The sequence below is a fragment of the Meleagris gallopavo genome, chromosome 4, assembly GCF_905368555.1.
Source record: "Meleagris gallopavo chromosome 4, MGAL_WU_HG_1.1, whole genome shotgun sequence".
Classification (NCBI taxonomy): domain Eukaryota; kingdom Metazoa; phylum Chordata; class Aves; order Galliformes; family Phasianidae; genus Meleagris; species Meleagris gallopavo.
In genome coordinates, this window is record NC_139407.1 from 29,303,307 (window position 1) to 29,325,369 (window position 22,063).

Below are 22,063 nucleotides of genomic sequence, written 5' to 3' on the forward strand. Positions count from 1 at the left end.
CTTGCACAGGGGAAAACACAAGAAAGAATAACAATTCTTCTTCCTCCTAGAGGTTAACAGAAGAAGGAATGAGAAATGGCTGCTTTCACTTTTCTGCTCAAAAACTCTACCTGCTAGAACAGAAACAGCACAAACACAGAAGAGGCAGGTAAGTGGAAGCAAGCAAGATATGCCCAGAAGCACGAGAGGGTAAAGGGCCAGGGCATCTTTCCTGAGAGGAGACAAACCATGTCAGCACTGCAGCACTACACAGCAGAAGAAAGATTTATCTGCAGAGAGCCTTACCAAATGTCACAAGTGAAGCACAGTCTACCTGCCCAGCAAGTTTCTCCACTGACACTTAACTTTCAAAATTATGGAGATTATTGTCCTTGACAGCAGGATGGCAAATCCTTACTCCAAGTAGTTAGCTGTGGAAGCTACTCTCTTAACAGTAACTACACAAAAGAGAAAACTCTAGTTTTTGATTACTTCAGAAAAAAGGAAAAAGTCAAACCGCAAGGATCATCACAACCTACAAGAAAGGTATCAGGACTAAATGAGAGGCCAGGAGAAAATGAGCCAATGTGAGGTAGAAGGCAGTAATCATGCTCCGAATGAACTTTAAAAGCTAAACTCAATCTGACCCACAAGAAAAAGCAAATAAGGCAAAGAGATAAAAGACATCTCAGCTTTCTAGAGGTTAACTAGGAACCTCAGTTCCCTAACACCTCCATACTAACTTGCTGCCATTACTTTCAGAGTGAATATTCAAAGATCTGACCTGGAAGCAGAGACCAAAGGGGTAATGCTAAATGTCTGGAAGAAATTCTGAATGGGTACCACCACTCTGCCTTCTGATCCTAGTGTACTACAAAAGGTGCACTAGCAATCCTTGATGCCATTATTAATTAAAAAGCAAAAGCCCTCAATTCTTGAAACTGTCCTGTATTGCACATATGTGAATCCACTAAATATTTGCTAGACCAGTTCAACAGATGCGTCAGAAAAGCTAAGCAACATTCTTCAGAAATACTTCAGCAATATCCTCAGAAAACTGGCTTCTTAGGAGAATCTGTTTCATTTTCATGTGCAAATGAAGGTTTAAATTGGGAACAAAAATGTATTACGAAAAACAAATTTGGGAGCTTCTACAGTGAATCAGCATTTGCAGTTTTTCCCAGATTCAGAAGCTCAGAATATATCTCTGGCAGCAGTCAGTGACAAACACAAAGCAAAACATGGAGAGAGGACTTTGAAATGGATTAGCAGAGAAGCATACACTTCCGCAGCAGATGCTGGCAGCTGAGGAAGCAGCAGCTTGCTGAGCTACAGAAGGATGAAACAACCACTCTCTTACTCTCTTCTGAAGGAAATGATAATGTTATCACCACTGACAACAATGAAAAGAATGTTATTTAACACTGAAAGGACACACACTCTGAGAGATAAGGTAGAACTCTATATGGGAATTACTTGCAGTATCACTGCATCTAGGAGGGCCATTTTTGTTCCTTCATTATTTGGAATCTGTTAGAAATTTTAAGTGAAAAATGGATAAGTCTGAGGTGACACATTGTCTCTTGTGAAGGCAGGGACTAAAAGAAACTGCCTCTGCAAGGTCATTTACTCAAGTCATCAGAGAGTATTCAAACATCTAGTACTTGAAGGAGCAGCTAGAGAACAAACATCTGGTCTTGTGGACCAGACACACAGGCACAAGGGTTCTCACCTCAACAGTTGGATCTGTTATTTATTATAAATAATCATACGGTGGAAGCTGTGATTTAAGTTCAGTGCCCAAGGGAGAACAACTGCTACTTTTGCTGGTCTGAGCTACTGAGCGAAGATGGCCAAACTCCTGCAGTTTTTGAAAGCATCTCAATGCCAGCCAGGACAGCCCACAGCCTTAGCCTTCTGCCTGTAAAACTGCAATAGCTTACCACTCCGGGAGAGTGCAAGACGACAACTTTCTTCCCTGTTTCAGAACAAATCCATTTTTACCTGCCTTGTCAGCCAATCAGAAGCTATATAATCTTGTTCTTCAGCTACTTGCTCACACAGTTGTTCTCTCTTTTTCAAGGAACACCTTGATGGCAGCACAACTGTTAATGGGAGCATCCTCTTCAAAAAGCCATACCATATGACTCTGGTAATCTTTATGCAGCATTAACAAAATGTGAAAGGGATGCATACTGGAACATCCCAGAACCAATACTCTGCATTTTTTGCTGTTTCCATCTCTTCTTTTTCCGCTTGCTATCAAAATCTTCCTACTGCAGTCAATTATTTATTCCATTTTCTTTTTACCTCTCGTTTTTACCACTTCTCCCACTCTGTCTTAATGTATTTACTTTGTTTCTCTGTATTTCCAACTATAAACACTTCAGCTTCAAGTGCAGAAATAAGAAAGAATACCTCTAAGAAAATGTTGCCTTGACAGGGCATCCTACTAACAGGACATTCAAGCCAACACTTTTTATTCATTTTATTGAATGCGGGGTGAGAATGAACTCTGTTAAGAACAATATTTGCAAATTAATTGCATTCCAGCTCTACTTCTGAGAGTGAAAAAAATTATAATTCATATTTTGGAATCAAATTAAAACAAGAAGTCTAAAATAATTCACAAAATTAGATACAAAAAGAAGTTCTTTTCTCATTACTGTGATAATTAACAAGTTTTAGAGTTTAATGCATTTATAATCTAGTCAAGTAGACTTCATTGTTCCCTTTCAGAACTAATACAGCCATGCAAAATAGAGACTCTGTCTTGTACTTCATTTTAATATGCTTTGAAATTAAAAGTTATGGTTATTAGAAAAAGAATATTCTAAAGAATTCCATCTGTAAGAATTGAGTATCTTTTATAAGTAGAAGTGTATTATATTACTTAGAAAAGACTAATCAAATAACCTCAATTTTCTTGTCCATCAGTGACATTCATCATTAAGTACAATGCCATATATTGGCACTTTCCTCACCTTTTACTGCTCATCTCCTCCCTATTCCACCAATTTATTCCGCAGTTTTAGAAATGGTTATGTAAATACAATTCTCCTTGCACTTAAGTATTTGCAGTTCTTTTCATTTAGCATTAAACTGATCACTAAATTCTCCACCTAAACTATTAAGTCAATTATGGGGTTTATGCTAGCAACTGACAACTGATGAGCCGGGAGAAAATAGAGAGGCAAGGAAGGCATAAAACACAAGGGCTTTGAGAAAGATTGATAAAATAATTGAGCATGGCCACACAAATCTTCAGAAAGGAGAGCTATGAAATAATTAGGAAGCTTGGAAAAAATAGCTAAGAAGAGGTAGCTAGGAATGTGTTTTGTTTTTGTTTTTTTTAAACAGACAGCATGAAGACTAACAGAGACCATGACATAAACACAGTGCTAATGCACCTTTTACTAGGAAAAGTGTGATTGAACAGCAAACTGAAAGAGATTACTACACTTAAGAAGGAATTATTCAAATAGCTGAATTTACAAGCTAAAGGGAAATCACAAGGATCGCAAAATCTTACAGACTAAAATACAATTAGGCAGGCAAAAATAGTTTGTGCACTGATAGCTGAAGGAATTTAAACAAGCAGCAAAATCCTTCATCAAATCTATCAGAATCACAAAATCCAGCAGACAACCTGGTGGGATAAGGCAACAGTAGGTTGAAAATTCAGGCAGCAGAGCAGCCACAATGAATTCTAATATCACATTCAAAACAGAAAAACAGCAAGCAAATGGAATGATTGGCTTCTCAGTAACTCTCATGTGCAAGAATTTTGAGAGGGAAGAGACACAGAGGATAGAAATGGCATCTACAGCACTCCCTGGAGTCAACATACGCAGAAATGAAATGAATAAAGTCCACAGACTGAGCCCTCACATACAACACAAACATAACATCAGCAAGCACTTTGAATGGAAGGAGTCAACTCAAAATTATAATAGGAGAAACATCACTACTCAAATCTCTGGATGCTCTGTGACCAGACAGCCAAATCCAGATCGCAGCATTTAGTTAATGTACATAAAATATTAAATGGCTCTGCTCAAATCTACCGATATGACTTGTTTTCTCAACAGAAGATGAATAGCATAAAGCAAGAAGCTGTCCCCTGTGGGAATCTAGTCATCAAGGGGAAACAGATCAGGTATGGAAATAAAAAAGCATTTCCAATAACCTTGGAGGTATTCTGAAAAACACACTAAGACATAACAAATGAGACTTCCTGATTTTTAGAGATCAGTACAGAGAGAATGACTACGGAGTAAATCTCCTCCCAGTCTTCAAAACACATTCTCTTCCTAGACATTTTGAATAGTATCCGAAAACAATATGTGAAGAGATACTTACTGAAATATACAAAACATTCGAGAAAAAGAATTTAAGAGCTCATAACAGAATCTGAACAGTAGATCAGTTTTACATCTTATGCAGAATATATCACCTTGGGCTATGCAAGCTATTAGGTGACACCAGAGACAGAAATGAAGCCAAGTCATTTATACATTCACAAATTCAAGGGACAATCATGCTGTCCCTTTGCCTTGTTTGACTGATGAAATAAGATGGGATCACAAGGCATAAGAAAGAGTACATAAGGATCACAGATTAACTGAGGCTGGAACAGATCTTTGGATAACAACTTGTAGCCCAACCCCAAGCTGTCCCCTTTTTTTTTGACTTGCTTTATCTAGGTACTGTGAATGACTTTATATCTGAGATGGAATAAAAGCATACAGAGCTGATTGGCATGGAGCCCTTACTGAGTACAGCAACACAATTTAAGACAACCTATACCTCTTAAATCTCCAAAGTAAGAAAAAAATGCTATAGGGAATTTTGACAATGACACATTTTTAAAACAACTAGCTTTCAGAATAGTCTTTTTGTTTTCAACAGAAACAGATGTTCTTTCTACCCTCTCTCATTCCCCAGAAAATTAGTTTGGAAAAACAGATGTGTTCTGGCTCATATTTATCCCTAGGCAACCACATACTACCTAGCCATACCTCTGAAATACACACACATTTAAATGCACACAACGTACCCACAGCTAGGTATATAAAAAGGTGTATAAAGATATATAACTACATAATTTAAAAATATATATGAAGACAAATGTATATGTATTTATATATTATACGTTATACAGCCCTTCCACACACCTTTCACATCCACAAACATGTTTTGTGGTACTTCATCAAAATCAGACTGAAGTTTAACGTAGCAAATAAGCAGATGCAGCAAAGGCTCGTCTGCAGAGTTATTCTGAAATACCTGTTTAGGATGCATTGCATGGAACTGCCTTTTTCAAGAAATATTTTCTAGTTAAGTGATTTTTTAAAACCTATTATTATTAAACTAAGAAAGCATCTGTTCTGAATCACGCAAATACACACACTGTCAGGATGTCTGCTTTCAACAAAAATCCTATTATTTTTGCTCTCTGATTTCTATGTATGATTCCTTTGCTCCAATCCTCCACACGCAAGTATTTGGTATTGCAGAAAAGCCCTGGGACTGGAAATTTCTGATGTATCCACAAACACGACATACAATTCACATCAGCAGAAAAAAAATTCATAAAAGTTTAGGGAATAATATGCGTAAATTGTGACTCCAAATATTTTATTATACATGACATATAAATATATATATATATATATACGTGTAGAATTCACATGTATTCATAATTACTATCGTTTATGACAGAATTGCCTTGTGTCAGTTATCTGTTCCAAACTCTTTTGCTCAAATATGCATCCTTTATCTTTATAAAAGCGTCATTTTCACAATGTTTAAACAATACTCTTGGTATTATATGTGAATTTTCAATAAGTTATTCCAGAAGATATTCAACATTCATCTGAATAAAGATATATCTATAGTACAAGCAGACCTATACATTTATGTGGTATTAATTTTCATTTTTGCTGCTGTAGCAAAAGAAAAACACACTCAATTGTAAAGGTTTACAGTGTCACAACACAGTTTGACCACAAATCTTGCAGTAGGTGGATTTTAATTCATCTCCCCAGTTCCTAGAGACAAGTTTATTACCAGAGAATCTCAACCTCTGTCAAAGTTTCTAGGCTTAACAACTGCAAAGAAAAAGCTTGTGAAAACGTGGACTGATTGCTCCATACAGATTCAGAAACTGTAAAGCAAGCCAATTCTCTTTTGAACTGCACAATTTTTCATGAAAATAGTTGAGAACAGTCAGAATATGAAACAGGGCTTGGCAAATCCATTTGCCAGCAGGAGACTGAAAGACTCCTTGGTAAGGGGAGAGGTAACTTGCCTGGTTCTGGTACAATTAATTTTCTGTTTCTCAGCTCCTGTTTCACAGGCTGATTAAGCTGGCTACGCATACAGAGTAAAAGTGGAGGAGAGACAAGAAAAGAAATATGGTGCACTATCCAACAGAAAGGCAGTTTGTATCAGAGATGTCCCACAGCAGGACTGGGGGATATTGTACCACTCCACTCAATTCTCTTCATTAAATGCAACCACACAAGATGTTGTGAGGGCATGATATCCAGCACTGCACTGCAGACCTTCTCAGAGACGGATTTCTTACATCTGTGACCCTGCATCCATGAACTCGAATGATGCACTGCACACAAAAAGGAGTGACTGTATGGCAGGAAGGAAAGAGCTAAAGACATGGTCTCTTATATAATATATGCAAAAGTCAAGTTTTTGATTTATCAAAAGGGTTCATGCAAAGGTTTGCTACTGGCATTCTGGAGTCAGGGCTGTCTAAAGACATAGGAAAGAACACTGGATAGGCACTATAATAACTCATGAGAGCCTGGTGCTGGGAGCCAGAAGACTAAAATGAAATAAAATGAAGTAGGACCATGTGCCCTCTCTAGCAATGACCTTCTATTAAACAAATTCATATATATATATATATATATTTTTTTTTTTTTTTTGTGGGAGCATTGCCACGTATACAGGATAGACCTTCACTGGCTAAGGATGGCAGTGTGTTGTTCACAGGCTCCTTACCACTAATGGCAGAAATTCTTAAGTTTCTGGTTTCAAAGAGGTGAGGCAAGAAGCAAAGCTATAGGAAGGTAAATTATGTAGCTGTGGAGGGATGACTTTCTGTGCCACTTTTTGGAAATAATACCTGCCTTGTGCCAGACAATTTTATGTGAGACAAGCTGATGTTCACAGGTAAGACACTATGGCAGTCTCCTTTTTTCCCTCCACATGGTTCACACAAAATATAAACACAAAGAATAGAAAAAACACACTGCCAAATCGCAGACATGCTTGTAAAACAACCAAAACTTAGTGACTGAATACTTCAGTGCCAGCATGGTTTGAGCATGTGGAATAGAGATCAGGAGATGGATACTGTATCCAGCAAAAATCCAAAAAAAAAAAAGATCCTTCCACTGCTAATAGCTACCATGTCAGCTGGATGTAGCTCACTTTGGAAAGCTGTCAAGAAACGATGTGGGAAGGAAGTCTGCCTTGTAGAGAACATTTTTTATCTGAATTACTAAAACCAGCATGTCTTTACTAGTTCAGACAGTTCTGTATTTTAAGAAAATAACAGATGCAACATCAATTTCTTCCTGAGACACCTTTCAAGCTTCCATAACAGCTTCTCAAAGGAAATGAGCAGGCTGAGAGATAGCTGTAACTCAACCTGCAACCCTAACAGATTTTAAGCTTTTCTTTTGACACTAACTACCTGCTTAGGTAAGCTGTGACAGTTGTAACATCAGAAATATAGCTCTCATGGCAAAAAAAAACCATATAGTTCTAGCTTCTAGTAGAACACAGGATCCTGTTGCTTTAGAATATTAGGGTAGTCAACCAATATTAGATAGTCAACATTCTTGGAAAATTCACCAAACTTGGGTCTTTAAATGGTACTTCTGGACAAAAAAATATTTGAGGAACAGTAACAAAGACTTTAAAGCAAATCTCCAAAGCCTATGTACCTTACATAGTAGACAATCAAATACGTGGCTTGACTTTTTAGTGGTGTGAAAGTTCAGTACCACCCATTAACTTCAATTGCAGCCTATCTTGTAGAAACCATTATAATTATACATTATATAAACAGAATTTGGCAGAGCTCAGAATCTAGAGACAGTGAAATTTCAGACACCACGTATGCACGTATCCAGGAGAATCCTGTCTAAATAAGTTCCAATTTGATTCACCAAATACTTTGCAAAGCATACTAAGTAGAAGTGATGTAAAATTGCAGTTACATGTTAAATATTAACACCACATCACAGAATCATAGAATCGTTGCTCAGGTTGAAAAAGACCTTACAGACCATCAAGTCCAACCACAACCTAACCATACTACATAACTCTACAATCCTCCACTAAATCATGTCCCTGAGCACCACATCCAAATGAATTTTAAACACATTCAGGGATGGTGACTCAAGTACTTCCATGGGGAGCCTATCCAGTAACATTCCTAACGTCTCTGTTATTTTTCAAGTGTTCTCTTGAAAAAAGAAAATCAAACCAAAACTAAATGGCATTGAAATGACTATTTTAACTCAATCCTAGCTTTTAGAAAACAAATTAGATTGTTTGGAAAAAAAAACCACCAACAACAAAACAGCAGTTCTTTTGACACCTTACCTTTGTATAATTCTTCAATTTTACATACACTGCATTGTATAGCTTGATACTTGTGAAGTACTGTTTGTGCCCTTGTTCAACAGACACACAGGCTAACACCTTATCAAGCTACAAAATGGACAATTTTGACTAAATAGTTGTTTATCTAGGATATTACTGTTGATTTTTCCTGGTCGTCAAAACAATTATTGGTATGCAATAACACTTTAGCTAGTGTATGAAAACTGTTTTCTTCTTTATTCTTTACGTTTCCCTCTAGAAAATAATGGCGAGACTAGCAACAGAGAGTGAATCTTCTCTTCAGACAACTATTCAAGAGCTTCAGTAATGTGAACATCTCCACTGTGCCAAAGTAATCTCACCTCACTCTTGGCAGAGAAGAAATGTTGGTTTCCACTTCTTTCAATCTTGATCTCTATGCTAAGCAAACAGATGGAGCAATGGTTACCAGCACCATCTGTACCTGTTCTAGCAGCGCGTCCACTAGCAATCAGACTCTAGCTATCAATCTATCAATACGTATCCGAAAGGTGGCAAGAAGCACACAGCACGCAGGAAGTCTTTATTTCCAACACAAGTTGGTTTCAGACCAAGAAGCTACTGTCTTGATGTTCTATCCCTTTTATCTATCTGGTTGTGATGCACATGTTCCCAGCAGATTGGTGTGTAGGAAACTCAGGAACTCCAGTTCTCAGCATACATTGGTAATTTAAAGACTCTACATTAAAGATCTCCAGAGAAGAAAAACAAACTATACACATCAGTAAATAAAGCAGCATTGTGACCAACCATATAGTGACCGTTCTGCTATTTTGTCAGCAGTTCTAGTGCAACGGTTGTTAGATGACACCTTCTGGAAATTCATATTCTTGAGTACGAAAAATCAATACTGTGACTCACCTTAATTTCCTCACCCACAAAACTAAATTGTTCCCTTTGCAAAATAGTGCTGGATATTTCCAAAGTGTGCAAAGCAGATTAACGCACAAAGCAGAGAAATGTATAGGAGCTTCTATAGATGTCTATGTTGCAGAGTTGGCCCTCACACCCTACTGAGTCTGCTGTCTTACTCTATTCTAAGTTTGAGGCTTGAAAATCTTCAAGGATTGAAATCCACCAAGGAATGAAAAACGTATCTTCTGAAATGGAGAAATTTGCAGCTAGGGGAAATCACCATAGGTCAACTGGAGGCAGCAACCCCATGAGAGACTTGGGTTTACACGAAAGCTATGCTGTAGACTGACAAGCTCCCTTCACCCCTTCACTTGCAGTAGAACTTTGGGAGATAAAATGCCCAGAACCTGAAAGTCATGCCTTAAAACATTTAACAGTTATATAGCACACCTGCTGTGGAGATTTACTTCACCTTAAAACAGTCTGCACATATATGATGAAAAGAATATCTGGTAGGCATCATTTTAAAAGCTTATTAATACAGATGGTGAGCCTTAATTCTCAAGGAGTTTTAATAACCAATACATATGCTAACAACCAAACACACAAATTATTGAAGTGTCCAAATTGAATAATCTTAACTGCAATAGGCTTGCTGAGTTTTGAGCATAAATTTCCAAACTAATTCAAAGGATGCAATAATACATGAATTTCTACTAAATTAATAAGAACTTTTTCCCTTCATTTTAGAGTGAATTATTGCAGAAGACATATCTGCAGGGCATGATACCTCTCCTCACTGAGAGAAATCACAACTCTGCCTTTGGCCTTAAATCAATAGTTATGGTAACTCAATTCCCCAGTAATGCATTGCTGCATATCACAGCACTTAATTATTATAGCACAGTCCACTATTCATATCCAAATGCAGTCTCATTTGAACAGAAAAGTCTTTAAAGAAATGAAAAAGAGAAGCTAAGAATGACAGGCAGTGTGTTTAATCTTAAATGATGTGGAGTATTCCATCCACTCCAATACAGATAAACTAAATAAAGCCCCTTTTTGACTGTTTCTAGATCATAAAATTAACTGATTTAAAAACCTAAAAGATTTGAAACTTTGATCAGTCCTAAATGTAAACAATCTGAAAATTGATTGGGTTTTCTTCCACATACTAGGCATTACAGGTATCACAACTGAGAAAACAGTTTAAAATTTATATTAAAAATTGGAGTTATTTTCACAAACATATCCTTAAAATCAGCAATGTTTTTTAATGAAAAGACAGTGTAAACTGGTGCATCTCCACTGATTTCAGTGCGACCATGCAGTTTCATACATGCTCTAAAAAGGGCAGAGGTCTACACTACACACCAACACACTACACAGGAAAAATCACTCCCATGCTTTCCTCTCCAAGGGTGAAATGCATGGTTGCATGAGAGACCTGATTAATAGATGCAGATTAGGAATGTTCTGGTACACTTAAAAATAAATAAATAAAAACCTCCATGTCTGAAAATCCAACAGTCTAGACAGACCAGTATCTTGATGTCTCAAACATCATAAATGGTACTATCTACTTTTTACTCTGTGTTCTTCCCTCCTCCAGTTTCAGTCTAATCCTTAATTTAACTTGTTCAAACATCTCTGACAGAGAAAGTCAAAACAATAAGGCAAATTTTAAGAAAATGTAGAAGGTGTTAATCACATCAATACATTGCCAGTCTATGTGGCAGCACATTAGAGGCTATGCTGAATACAAATCGCCTCACTCAGACAATGTTCACACACAATAACAGCTTCCCTCCCACAGTTATTCATGTGCAACAGTAGATTTTGGTTTTGTTACCAAAGGTCCTAGGGTCTCATTTTACACATATGCCAGGGTCTGACATTTAAAAGAAAAAAGACAAACAAAATCCACATCTACTGACTGCTGGTCTGTCACAACTGCCAGTGTCAGGTGCAACAGATTTAATTTGATGGTAAAAAAAATGCATCATTTAGGTTTCACCCAAATACACGGTCTGGATTTATACATCTAAGCTTCTCACTATGGTTAAATTGGACTTTCTCAAAAAATGGAAGTATAAAACAGGTATTTAACTTACCTTGCGCCCATCGCTTGCATGGCAGTTCACATTTAAAGGAGTCAATAAAGCCATCAGTTTTTCTTCATTACCACTCCTGTAAACCAAGAGGAGGGAATTAGGAAAAGGAGAAAAAAACACAGCTCTCTGCAAAAGATTTGTTAAGGAGCTGGACATCAAAGTATCATATATTGAAATCTGTACTCTGCCAGGGAGAATGTCAAATGGCCAAAGGATTTTTTGAATATTTCAAAACCAAGGGTAATTACAGGAAATAACATTATAATAGATGATGCAAAAACACACTTCATTTCTTTCCTTAACCTCATCCTATATTTTCTTTTATCTAATTTTACAGATCCTCTGAAAGCCATTTGCTTAACTGCTTGTTCTGAATTAAATACCTTTATCTCGCATATGGCCCACAACATTTGGAATAACTACATACCAATATCCTGAAATTTTTCAGAAGGATAAACAGCCTATAAATATGGTCTCATGCTATGAAAAGGAAGGATGAAAGCATCGTTGGAATATAAGACTGAACTTTACACTTTTTCTATAGGCTTCCATATGTTCTGTCTCGTAAAGCCTATTTTCAAAATAAATCCTAAGGTAGTAGTAAAAAAAAAAAAACAAAAACAAAAAAACCCCAAAGGATTATTTATAATATTTAATTTGTCCCTGAAAAGAACAGTCACAAAATGATAAAGAGGATTTAAGCAGCTTAAAGCAAAAATCTCAATATTAACCTTATAACCACCACGATGGGGGATTTCAATTACATAAACAGGCTTTTCCGTTTGTACCATACTGGAAAGTCCAAAGAGATTTATGCTAATTAAGTGGTTTGTTTGCATCATTTCATGGAAAAGCAATGATAAAACATCACTGTTGTGAAAATCTCTTTTCCTCTCCTCCTTCCACCCCCAAAATATGCTTTATATTCTAAGCAGCACTCACCTAGCAGCTTCCAGGAGTTCGTCCTTCTTGTATTCACCTAAATGATTGCAAAATATCATGCTGTTAGCATTTGGCAGAAGACAGATTAAGAAATGCAGGAGGAAGCAAATACAGAATTAAAACAGAGGAGAGGAGAAAAAAGCCCACACCCCGCTGGGTGATGGAGCTGTGACGTTAGCCAGCTTGTGGAGGCAGCATCAGCAGTACCTTGGAGACGGGCAGCAAACTGACGCATCGTCTTGTCCAATCCTCAGATGGAAAGGCTTTCTTCGGACGACCAATGACTGTGAAATCTTACGGCCAGAAACACGGTCCCGCTGATAGCGGTGTGTCAGCTGAAGACGATGTCCCCACCCCCTGCCCTATTCACTGTGTCACATTATACTTGGGAAGCATAATAAATTCTGAGACAAAAGCAAGGCAGTGCGGCTTTCTAAAAGGTACAAATTGCCGTGTTCCAAAGCCCTCATCAGTCTATTTCAATGGGAATATTCAACTTCACCTAGTTCTTGAGAAGAGCAATTATTTAGAAAATCCCAAACATCCTATCATCTGCCAATTTCCAAGAAAATATGCATTTAAAATAGAAGGCACAGATGAAACTCTGTAGGAGATTTTGTTACATGGCTTTGAGATAACGATATTAGAGGCAACCATTAGTTAAAGCAGCATTTACATCTGAAATTCTGAATTAAAATAGACAATTGGGAACGTTGTTGCAAAGCACAGTAAAAATTATACAAATAGTTTAAGGAGAGCACAGTACCCGTGGAAGTGAGAGGGTATTCTACTGAAACATGATGCGTAATAAAAGTTAAAGAGAACTGAAGTTCAGAATTTAGAAAAAGCAGCTTCCTAAAGTCACAGAGCAAAGGGTATCCTTAGAGCCAAGAGAGAGAGGGCTCAAAAAAATATACCATGTAACACCTGCCAGAGAATTAAAGCTTCGGATCACAATGCTGTAAGAAAAGCAGGAAGGTGACGCCATTCTGCAAAAAGACAGAAAACCTTTGTGCTGTCTGATACGTATATTTGTAACATGACTCCAGTGAAACACACATTGCAGAGAAGAGAGGCAGCCAGGCCATGGGAAACCCCACACCAGAGTCCAGCTACATTGCGAAGTATCCCAGGAGCAGGACTCCTCAGTAAAAGCCCTATGACAGCTTTGCTTGTCTGTCGACACACCATGAAAATCATATGTTAGCTTTTGGAAGATTTTTTATGCGTTTCATATTGAAAACAGGCACACAAAAAAGGTGAAATGCCTCCAAAATGTGCATGAGGCCTGCTGCTCACTGCCGCTCCCCAGCACCCTCTGGGGATCCTGCACACCACAGCCCAGCCATCAGCCCTATTTCTCCTTTTTATTTTTATAAAGATGCAATACTGGGCACAGTCGAGTGTTTCAAATCAGCGGTGAATGAAAAGCTCTGGCCAGCATGTGAATAGAAAAAAAAAAAAACCACTATTACTCGTGCAACAATCTGAAGCAGCTGGATTTCCTGCAGGAGTTATTGGTCTGTATTGTATCAACACTTCAGAGACCTAATCGGATTAAAAGACCTGTTTACAGTGGTTTTGGCAGCGCATTTAGCAGCCCTAACCAGCCTTTGGAATGCTTCTACATTAGACATGTGTAATACCATTCTTCCTTTCCGCTCAGTAAGTTGTTACACAAAAGCCTGTTCTGCAAATACCATGATTATTGAAAGCATTACTGATCAAAAGAAATCACAGAATCATAAAATGGCCTGGTTTGAAAAGGACCACAATGATCATCTTGTTTCAACCCCCCTGCTATGTGGAGAGTTGCCAACCACAGACCAGGCTGCCCAGAGCCTGGCCTTGAATGCTTCCAGGGTTGAGGCATCCACAGCCTCCTTGGGCAACCTGTTCCATTACATCACCACCTTCTGAGTGAAAGACTTCTTCCTAATATCTAACCTAAACCTCCCCTGTCTTAGTTTAAAACCATTCCCCCTTGTTCTGTCACTATTAATTCATGTAAACAGTTGTTCCCCCTCCTGGCCATGGCTCTGGATTTCAAAATGTCCCACTGTACACCCAAGTAAATTAGTCACTTTTACTAAGAAGTACTTCAAAAATAAAGTATCATAGGTAGTGTTGAAGTTCATTCAAGCTATTGCTGAAATTTGTTATGGCTCTCCTACATTGTGATATACGTTAAAAAAAACAGTATATTTTAATTGGCTGTTACTCTCCAAGAGCTGTCCCACTCTGCAAAGCAATATGTAACATTGCACAGATACCACACTGGCACATTTAATTAAAAAAAAAAAAAAGCCAAACGTATCACACAGGGTTCTCTGCTCTTCTGTAGCTCCTGGCATGTAACTGGATGTAGGAGCCCCTTGGCCACTTTCACAGACAGTAGGTGCAGAGGGAGATGCTGGTGGCATCTGGGAAAAGCTAACAAACGAAATATTTCTTTGGAAAGCATTTAGAAATAAACCATGTGTGCTCATGGCAAAGACAAATTTCAAATTCTGAGCTGAAGTACAAGAATACCACCTACCAACCTCAAGCAATGCTTCTGTTCAAGAAATGTCAAACTGCTTGACTTGAACCAAACTAATAACATCTCTTAAAGAGCTCCGTCGGGCAGGTTAGGATTTATAGATTTGCAGAAGGGCATCTTCAGAACAAAGCGCAGGTAGCAGCCTGAGCTACTTTTTCAAATCTCTTAGTAATTGCTAGCTTTGAGAGAAAAACATCCTTGCAATCACAATATCAATACAGAGGACTTTTAGCAGCAATATTTTGTACAGCAGAAAGTCTCTCTGCCAAAGATGTGAAAGATAACATTGGTTTGCCCTTGTCACTAAAAAGATGGCCAAAACCACGGTCCAACAAATACTATGAGGCAAGCAATTTTCAACTGCTTGCTCTCTGACAATCCTGGGCTGGGGATGTATACATAAATAAGAGCACTGGATACAGGAGAATGGAAGACAAGTATGCACCAACAGAAAGCTTTATGGGCTCCCAAGGTATTCCTTTTGTTTGTGCTTTCCGGCTTCATGATGGCAACTGCAAGGAAAGGAGCACCTCCAGCCTTTTGCAGCTAGACTGCATGAGCTTTGCTCTGCCAGACTGCTCCTCATCTTAAAGATGCCATTATTCTATTTTTATGCCAATTGGTGATACATAATCATGTGGTATTCCTACAGCTGGGTCCATAGAAAATTTCAGTGCAGCAGAAACCAACTCCACTGTTAGAGTTACAAGGAATAATCTATTTCTAGTTTTAATTCACTAGAACCCTTTAAATTTACCATATGAGACTGAAATATCAGTCATGTATGCATGTCTTGGAGACAGAAATTTTCTAGTTTCAGGAAAAACAGAATGAAGCAGTCCTGAAGCATACTTTTGAAATAAGTAATCCTGTTTCACTCTCTCTCCGAAGTGCTGAAATTTCATCTGACTACTGCAAGCTGAAAAAGCTGTCTGAATGGCACAGACAGTGCTTTTTACAAGGCAATTACACTAAGAAATAAGGTGAGGCTCTCTCTTTTTCTCCCTCTCCCACAACATTTCACTAACACAGAAACCAACTGGAGCTGAAACAACCTAAACAAAACAGTGTTTTCTCTATCGTATACAATTGCGCATTTTCCAGACTGAGGACAACTCCCTGAAAATTAATGTCATACATTATTTCATCCAGCTCACTCTGACCAACCAGTCTGGTCCACAAAAATGAAAAGCCTGAGCAATGTGGTACAGAGGGGAAATGGGAGATTCCCTACTTGGGTTGCTACACAGAACACAGAAACTGGAATGCAAACAGAGTTTAGTAAAGAAATAAATATCATGGAAATGAACTAAAGCATACATTTTGTCTGATTCTCCAGGGCTTCTCAGATCTAGAACTGAAGAGTAAGAGCACATCCACATAAGCTATGCTTTTCATTGTAAGTATTTAAACAAATAGTCAAGTCATAATTGGAATAAGAAGCTTTCAATGCTTGTGATAGACCATTAGTTTTCTGTTTTGTTGTTTGGTTTCTTCAATGTGATTTTTCTAGGAAATTACAATATTTTCAATGTCATTGCTTTTGGAAGGATCCGATCACTCCATTAAAATACTCATCAATACTGCCCTCTATAGTTAACTTTTCTTATATGTACAGTAACAATTGAGACTAAAATGTGAAGTTAAATCAGAGCAAGGCATTTTTGCCATCCTAAAAGCACAAGGTTGTGGGAGTAACTATCTAATAGAGTAGGGGGGAAAAAGGGCTATGTTGAAAGATAATCCCTTAGGAAAAGGTACTTATAATTAAGTAGTATAAGAAACACATAAGAAAGATGAACAACATAATTTTGGATTTTAGTATTACATTCCCTTATATCTCACTTGTCAAGGGTTAGTATCTTTACGTCTCTTCCATATCTGTACTCACCTACTTCTCAGAGGCAAGTAGTTTGATTTTATAAGCTGATAGGCTGAAAGACAGAACAGCAATAATCTTAACTTAAAACTTGTCAGAGAGGAAACACACCAAAGACACAAGGAGGATATTTCCAAGGAGGAAAGATGGTACCTTAACTTTGCCTGCTGCTGGAGACCAGTGAGGAATTGTGGACATGGTTACAAGTTAGCAATTTACCAAAAACTTAAAAAACTGACAACCCTCACTTGACAGTGAAGGCTGTTAGAAACACACTTCAAAGGGAAGTGGGAATTAGAACAAAAAAATATCATTTGGCCTTGGCCACAACTCTACCAAACCACTTGCCTGGCAACATCTTACATAGAACAGCTTTCAGACAGGTGAACAAAGCTGGACACAAAGCATTCCTGATATAGCGTTATAGAAACACAATGCCTTCTAAGGACTGGCTGGAAGCAGCACTTCAGGAACTGTGCAGCTCTGTACAGTCCAGGTTGGTAAAACCTCTACTGCTGTTTTAAGCAATGGAAAAGGTTCTTGGCAGTTAATTCAAAGCATGACTATCACCTCAACATACAAGAGATATCGCAGTTGTTAGATGCAGTCCTATCTAAGAATAAATGGCATGTTTATTCTTTGTGGGGTTTGGTCTCCAAGAAGAGTTAGGTGGTATATCAAAAAGGGTCTTAGGTACATCTGAAATCATAGTAGTACCATTAAGTTTATGTCTAGCATATAACAGACATCCGTTTCCCACAGAAACTCTTTTCAGATGTGCTGTCCTATTTGTTAGAAATGCTATCTCTTCACACCACAGCAGCAGGAAGATGAAAAAGTCCCTCTGTCAAAGAGTTTCAAATTTCCTTGCTCTTAAATCAAGAATACAAAGATGAAGCTAACGAAATAAAAGGAGCTAAGCAGAAGAATAATCCTGAATGGTAAAGGCACACTGCAGAAAAAGGACACAGCACACCACACTGCAAGATCATAACTCACCTCCACTCTCCAAAAGAAAAAAAAAACCACACGCAAAAACTCAACACCCAGCCACCATGTGCCAAGTCACGTAAATATCTTAACCTATCAGTTACTAGGAAGAAAATTAACTATGTCCCCCCCAAAACTAGGACAAATTTTAAAAACCTCTTAGCCCTCACTAAAAGAACATCTATTCAAATATCAACTGGGGAAAACATATTTGTTATTTATAGCCAGGTGCTATTTGCTACTCATTTTGGAATAACATCACAAGATGGAAATATTATAGTAATAATTAGTATACAAATATGTAGGAAGTCTAGTTTGAAGGACTGCATTTGTTTTGTGTGTTTTTTTTTTAAACCAACAGTGAAAGAAAGAAATATTATACAGAAATCAATTTTTGTAACATTTTTAGTACTTTGTATCAATCTCATTGTTTTAAATATCTTGTGGGAATATGATTACACATATGATTTCTTTTTAAAAAAGCAAACAACTCCTTACCATAAATAGCTCACTACAGAGTGCAGAAACAATAGCTCCGCAGGAAAAAAAGCCTGGAAGGGAGAAGGAGATACTAACTTATTAATTAAAGACAAGAGCTTTAGCTCACCAGACTGCTGTCATTATGTTTCAATTCCAAAGAAGAGCAGTTGTTCTTCAATTGTTCATTTATGCATGAAAAGTTTCATCTGATGCAATCAATCCAGGGCTGCCTGTTCCACAGACGCCTTACAGAAGATAAGCCATCCACTGGTTATGTCCAGCTTGACACTGCTGATAAACCATGCACACTGTATTTATATCGCACTAGAAAACTACGGACTTTGTAGTCACAAGAAGACTCGTGCATCAAGCACCATCCAAGCAGATGTCTTCTCTTCACTGCAGGCTGGAAAGGAGATATGACTGCTTGTACTTTCTGCACAATACCACTGCAGGTTTCTGAGCAAACCTGCAGTGCAAGTTAGTTTAATTATGTTTTGCAAAAAGGAAGAATAAATGCTGCTTTCCACTCTCAGTTATTTCCAGTAATTCTCAAAAGATTTAAAGACTCTACTTACCTCAAAAAATTGAAAATTTAATTGGCAAAAGAAGTACTGCTATATTCCTCATCCATCAGAACCATTAATGATATTAAATATTCCCAAGAAAATACATTTAGACTATCCTCTTATTACCTAATAGATTAGTAGTAGCTCCTAATGCAGCCTGTTTGGCCAATGGCTTTATTTTAAAGTCACTCTGAGATACGTTTCACTCAACTTCCAAAAAAGTGATATTTTAAACCTCTTTCTGATCTAAAATGAAAGAGAATCATGCAATAGTTAATACAGGCCGTCTCTCCCATGCCCCAGGTGTGTATTTTTTTTTTTCAGCATGAGCTAACTCAGCATTACTATTCCTTCTGCAGAGCATATGCCATCAGGAAGTAGTAATATTGTACCTTCCCCACCATGAGCTTAAGAATCCTGTTTATCTCTCCGTTAATTTCTAATTACCATCACACTCCTGATCTGCTCCTGGCTGCTCTGTGTAACAGAGCGAGTCAAACTGGGATGAAGTACTACAGATCCTAAAATCAGCAAAAGGAATTCTGAGAGGAGCAGAACACTCAGCAATCTGCATACAACTTTGGCTATGGCATGGATTGCTGAAGAAACTAGTATTTAACTACAGAGTGATGACCCTTAATCCTTCCAGCAGAGTCTATTAGAGTAGTAATTGTTATTACTATAATAGAATAGCAAGAAGAACATGACCATCAAAATACGGTTTTTATAAAAATATGAGCATAGGCTTGAATTTATTACAAGGTAATAGATTCAGATAAAATCAGCTATTCAGTGGGGTGGTCTTAAGGCTTATTCACTGCTGGCCTGAACAGAGCTCCTAAAGCAAAGTGCACATTTGACAAAGTTCAGCTCTCTGCATAAATCTATTCAAAAATAAAAATAAAAATAAATAAAAAAATACCAGCAGCGAATAGCTCTATTTCCCTGGATCTAATACCACTCCATCTTTGGTTTTTATTATTTGTTCCACATTAAAGTACCATACTCAAAAGCAGACTTTACATGGAAATGGCAGAAAATTGGTCATTTGTCATGGGAAGCAGCTGTTTTATGGCTGTTAGTGGCAGGAACAAGGATTCAAGAGGTATTCAGAAGTACTGATATGCATCACAGGTTTTTTCTGCTCTCTTTACAACAGCCATATTGACAAGCTCCTGCACCTACCATCATACTATGCTTACTCCCAAGACAGCAGGCAGCCTCATCACACACTGATGTCATCTGGCTTGGCATACATAAAACACAGCCACAGAAAGAGGTGATTATTTTGGCGAATATTGCAATCAGACTAAAGGTACTGGTAATGCCATGACACCAAGTCTGCTGCTTGTGAAACTGTAGAGCTGCTTCCCTGCCCAAATTGAAAGAATTAACTGAATTCTAAATCAGTTCTAAATGTGCAATGGCAAAATATTCACGGCATTGCACAAAATAAAGTTCAAACAAACAGTAAGAACATCATTCTTAAAAGGAAAGCAAAAATAAATTGCAAAAACAAATTTGCAGAGCACAGAAGGAGGTGGACAATTATGCTCTATGGCTAGTAAATAAATGAGTTTATGTGCTGTGAGTGGCACTGAAACAGCAGAAAATACAAGAGGTTTAATTTCAAAAGAGAAAGGAATGCTTTGAAAGGAGTAAATGCTCACTTAACCAAAGAAATGAAAATATAGAACTACTGAAAGCAATTGTGTCATTCAAAAACCTACATCCTGAAGAACAGGTGACTATTTCATAATATACTGGAATGACATTTCAAAGTGTACGCTTGAAAATGCTGTAGTTTTAGTCCTCTTACCTCACTGCAGTGCAGTACTGAGTTTATGTAACTTCTATTCAAAGAACAGATATCCGGCAAAAAGGAACAGTATCTATGAATAACAGTCTCCTGAAGATTCTTTTGAGTATTCTTTATTTGTAAATATTTTCAGATAGTCCTTACACATTTCATTAGGAGTCCCTCTCAACATCCAAAAAGCCTCAAAGCATTGCTTTTACTCCTGTACAGAGTAAAATTCCATGCTTGTCTTTCCCGGACACCAGAGGACAATGCTGTCTCCTCTAGAGGATGAGTTTCCTCCTTTTCCAGCTTCCCTTGGCTCACTCACTCACCCAAGATTGGAACCTTACAGTCTTAGCTCTGCTTTTGAAAGATGCTTCATCTGTGAAGTACAACAGACATTTCATTGATAGAAACTACTAGCTGCAATTTATGATACTCTATCCATGAGGATACCTGGGGAAATATTAGTTCAGCTGGCAATTACTACAGGTTAGGAACATTAAAGAGCCTGAAGGGAAGATAAAACAAGTTATCCTAAAAAAAGGTAAACCGCAAGGCTCAAAAGAGGCACGCAACTCTCCCTGTGGCTCGAATGATTTATTCCTAATACCTTCAATTCATGCAGTATCTGTTACTACATTAGCCTCAGCAATGCCAAGGATGCCATTAGCCTGAGTTACAAACTGCAAAGGGAAAAATATTCATTATGAACCCAAACCACAGAACTGTGATATGATGGAGAAGAGACAAGAAACCCAGAATGACCAACATTCATGTTGTCTGCCCTATGGGAGGGACAGCACCAGGCCACAGAATTCTACTGTATAGGCTCCACTCCATTATTCATTTTAATCCCAACAGGGCAGCGTGTCAGGAATCCTTTTACGTCACGTTTCTTTATTAGCCTTCGCATACTTTGCAAACTTATATTGAAGAGCCACCTTCTTTTTCCTTATTGGACTTTCATCATCAACTGCTCAGCTTACTGATAGAGCCCTATGCCATGAACTCCATGAGTTAACAGAGAAGTGCAATATTCATAATATGCTTTAATGATTTCTGATGAATATTCAAGTTTAGATGACAAGACAAAGTGTTTTATGCATCCTGCTACTTTGATGCCAGGCTTTTTGTCTTTCCTTCACAGCATCATTTCAGCCTCCTTGTAAATCAGGGTAGAGTGACAAGAGGACAGGGAGATGTCTGTAAGCCAAACAAATATCACTCCTG

At 37.8% G+C, this 22,063-nt stretch overlaps 1 protein-coding gene across 1 annotated transcript in view; it reads right to left on the reverse strand.

Moving 5' to 3' along the window:
* Window positions 1–22,063, reverse strand: part of TNKS (tankyrase) — a 107,927-nt gene that overhangs the window by 41,572 nt on the left and 44,292 nt on the right. Inside the window, exons 4-5 of the mRNA XM_085222639.1 lie at window positions 12,570–12,606; window positions 11,628–11,703 (exon numbers count right to left, since the gene is read on the reverse strand). Coding sequence (XP_085078765.1) covers window positions 11,628–11,703; window positions 12,570–12,606 — 113 coding nt within the window. The remainder of the gene's footprint in view (window positions 1–11,627; window positions 11,704–12,569; window positions 12,607–22,063) is intronic.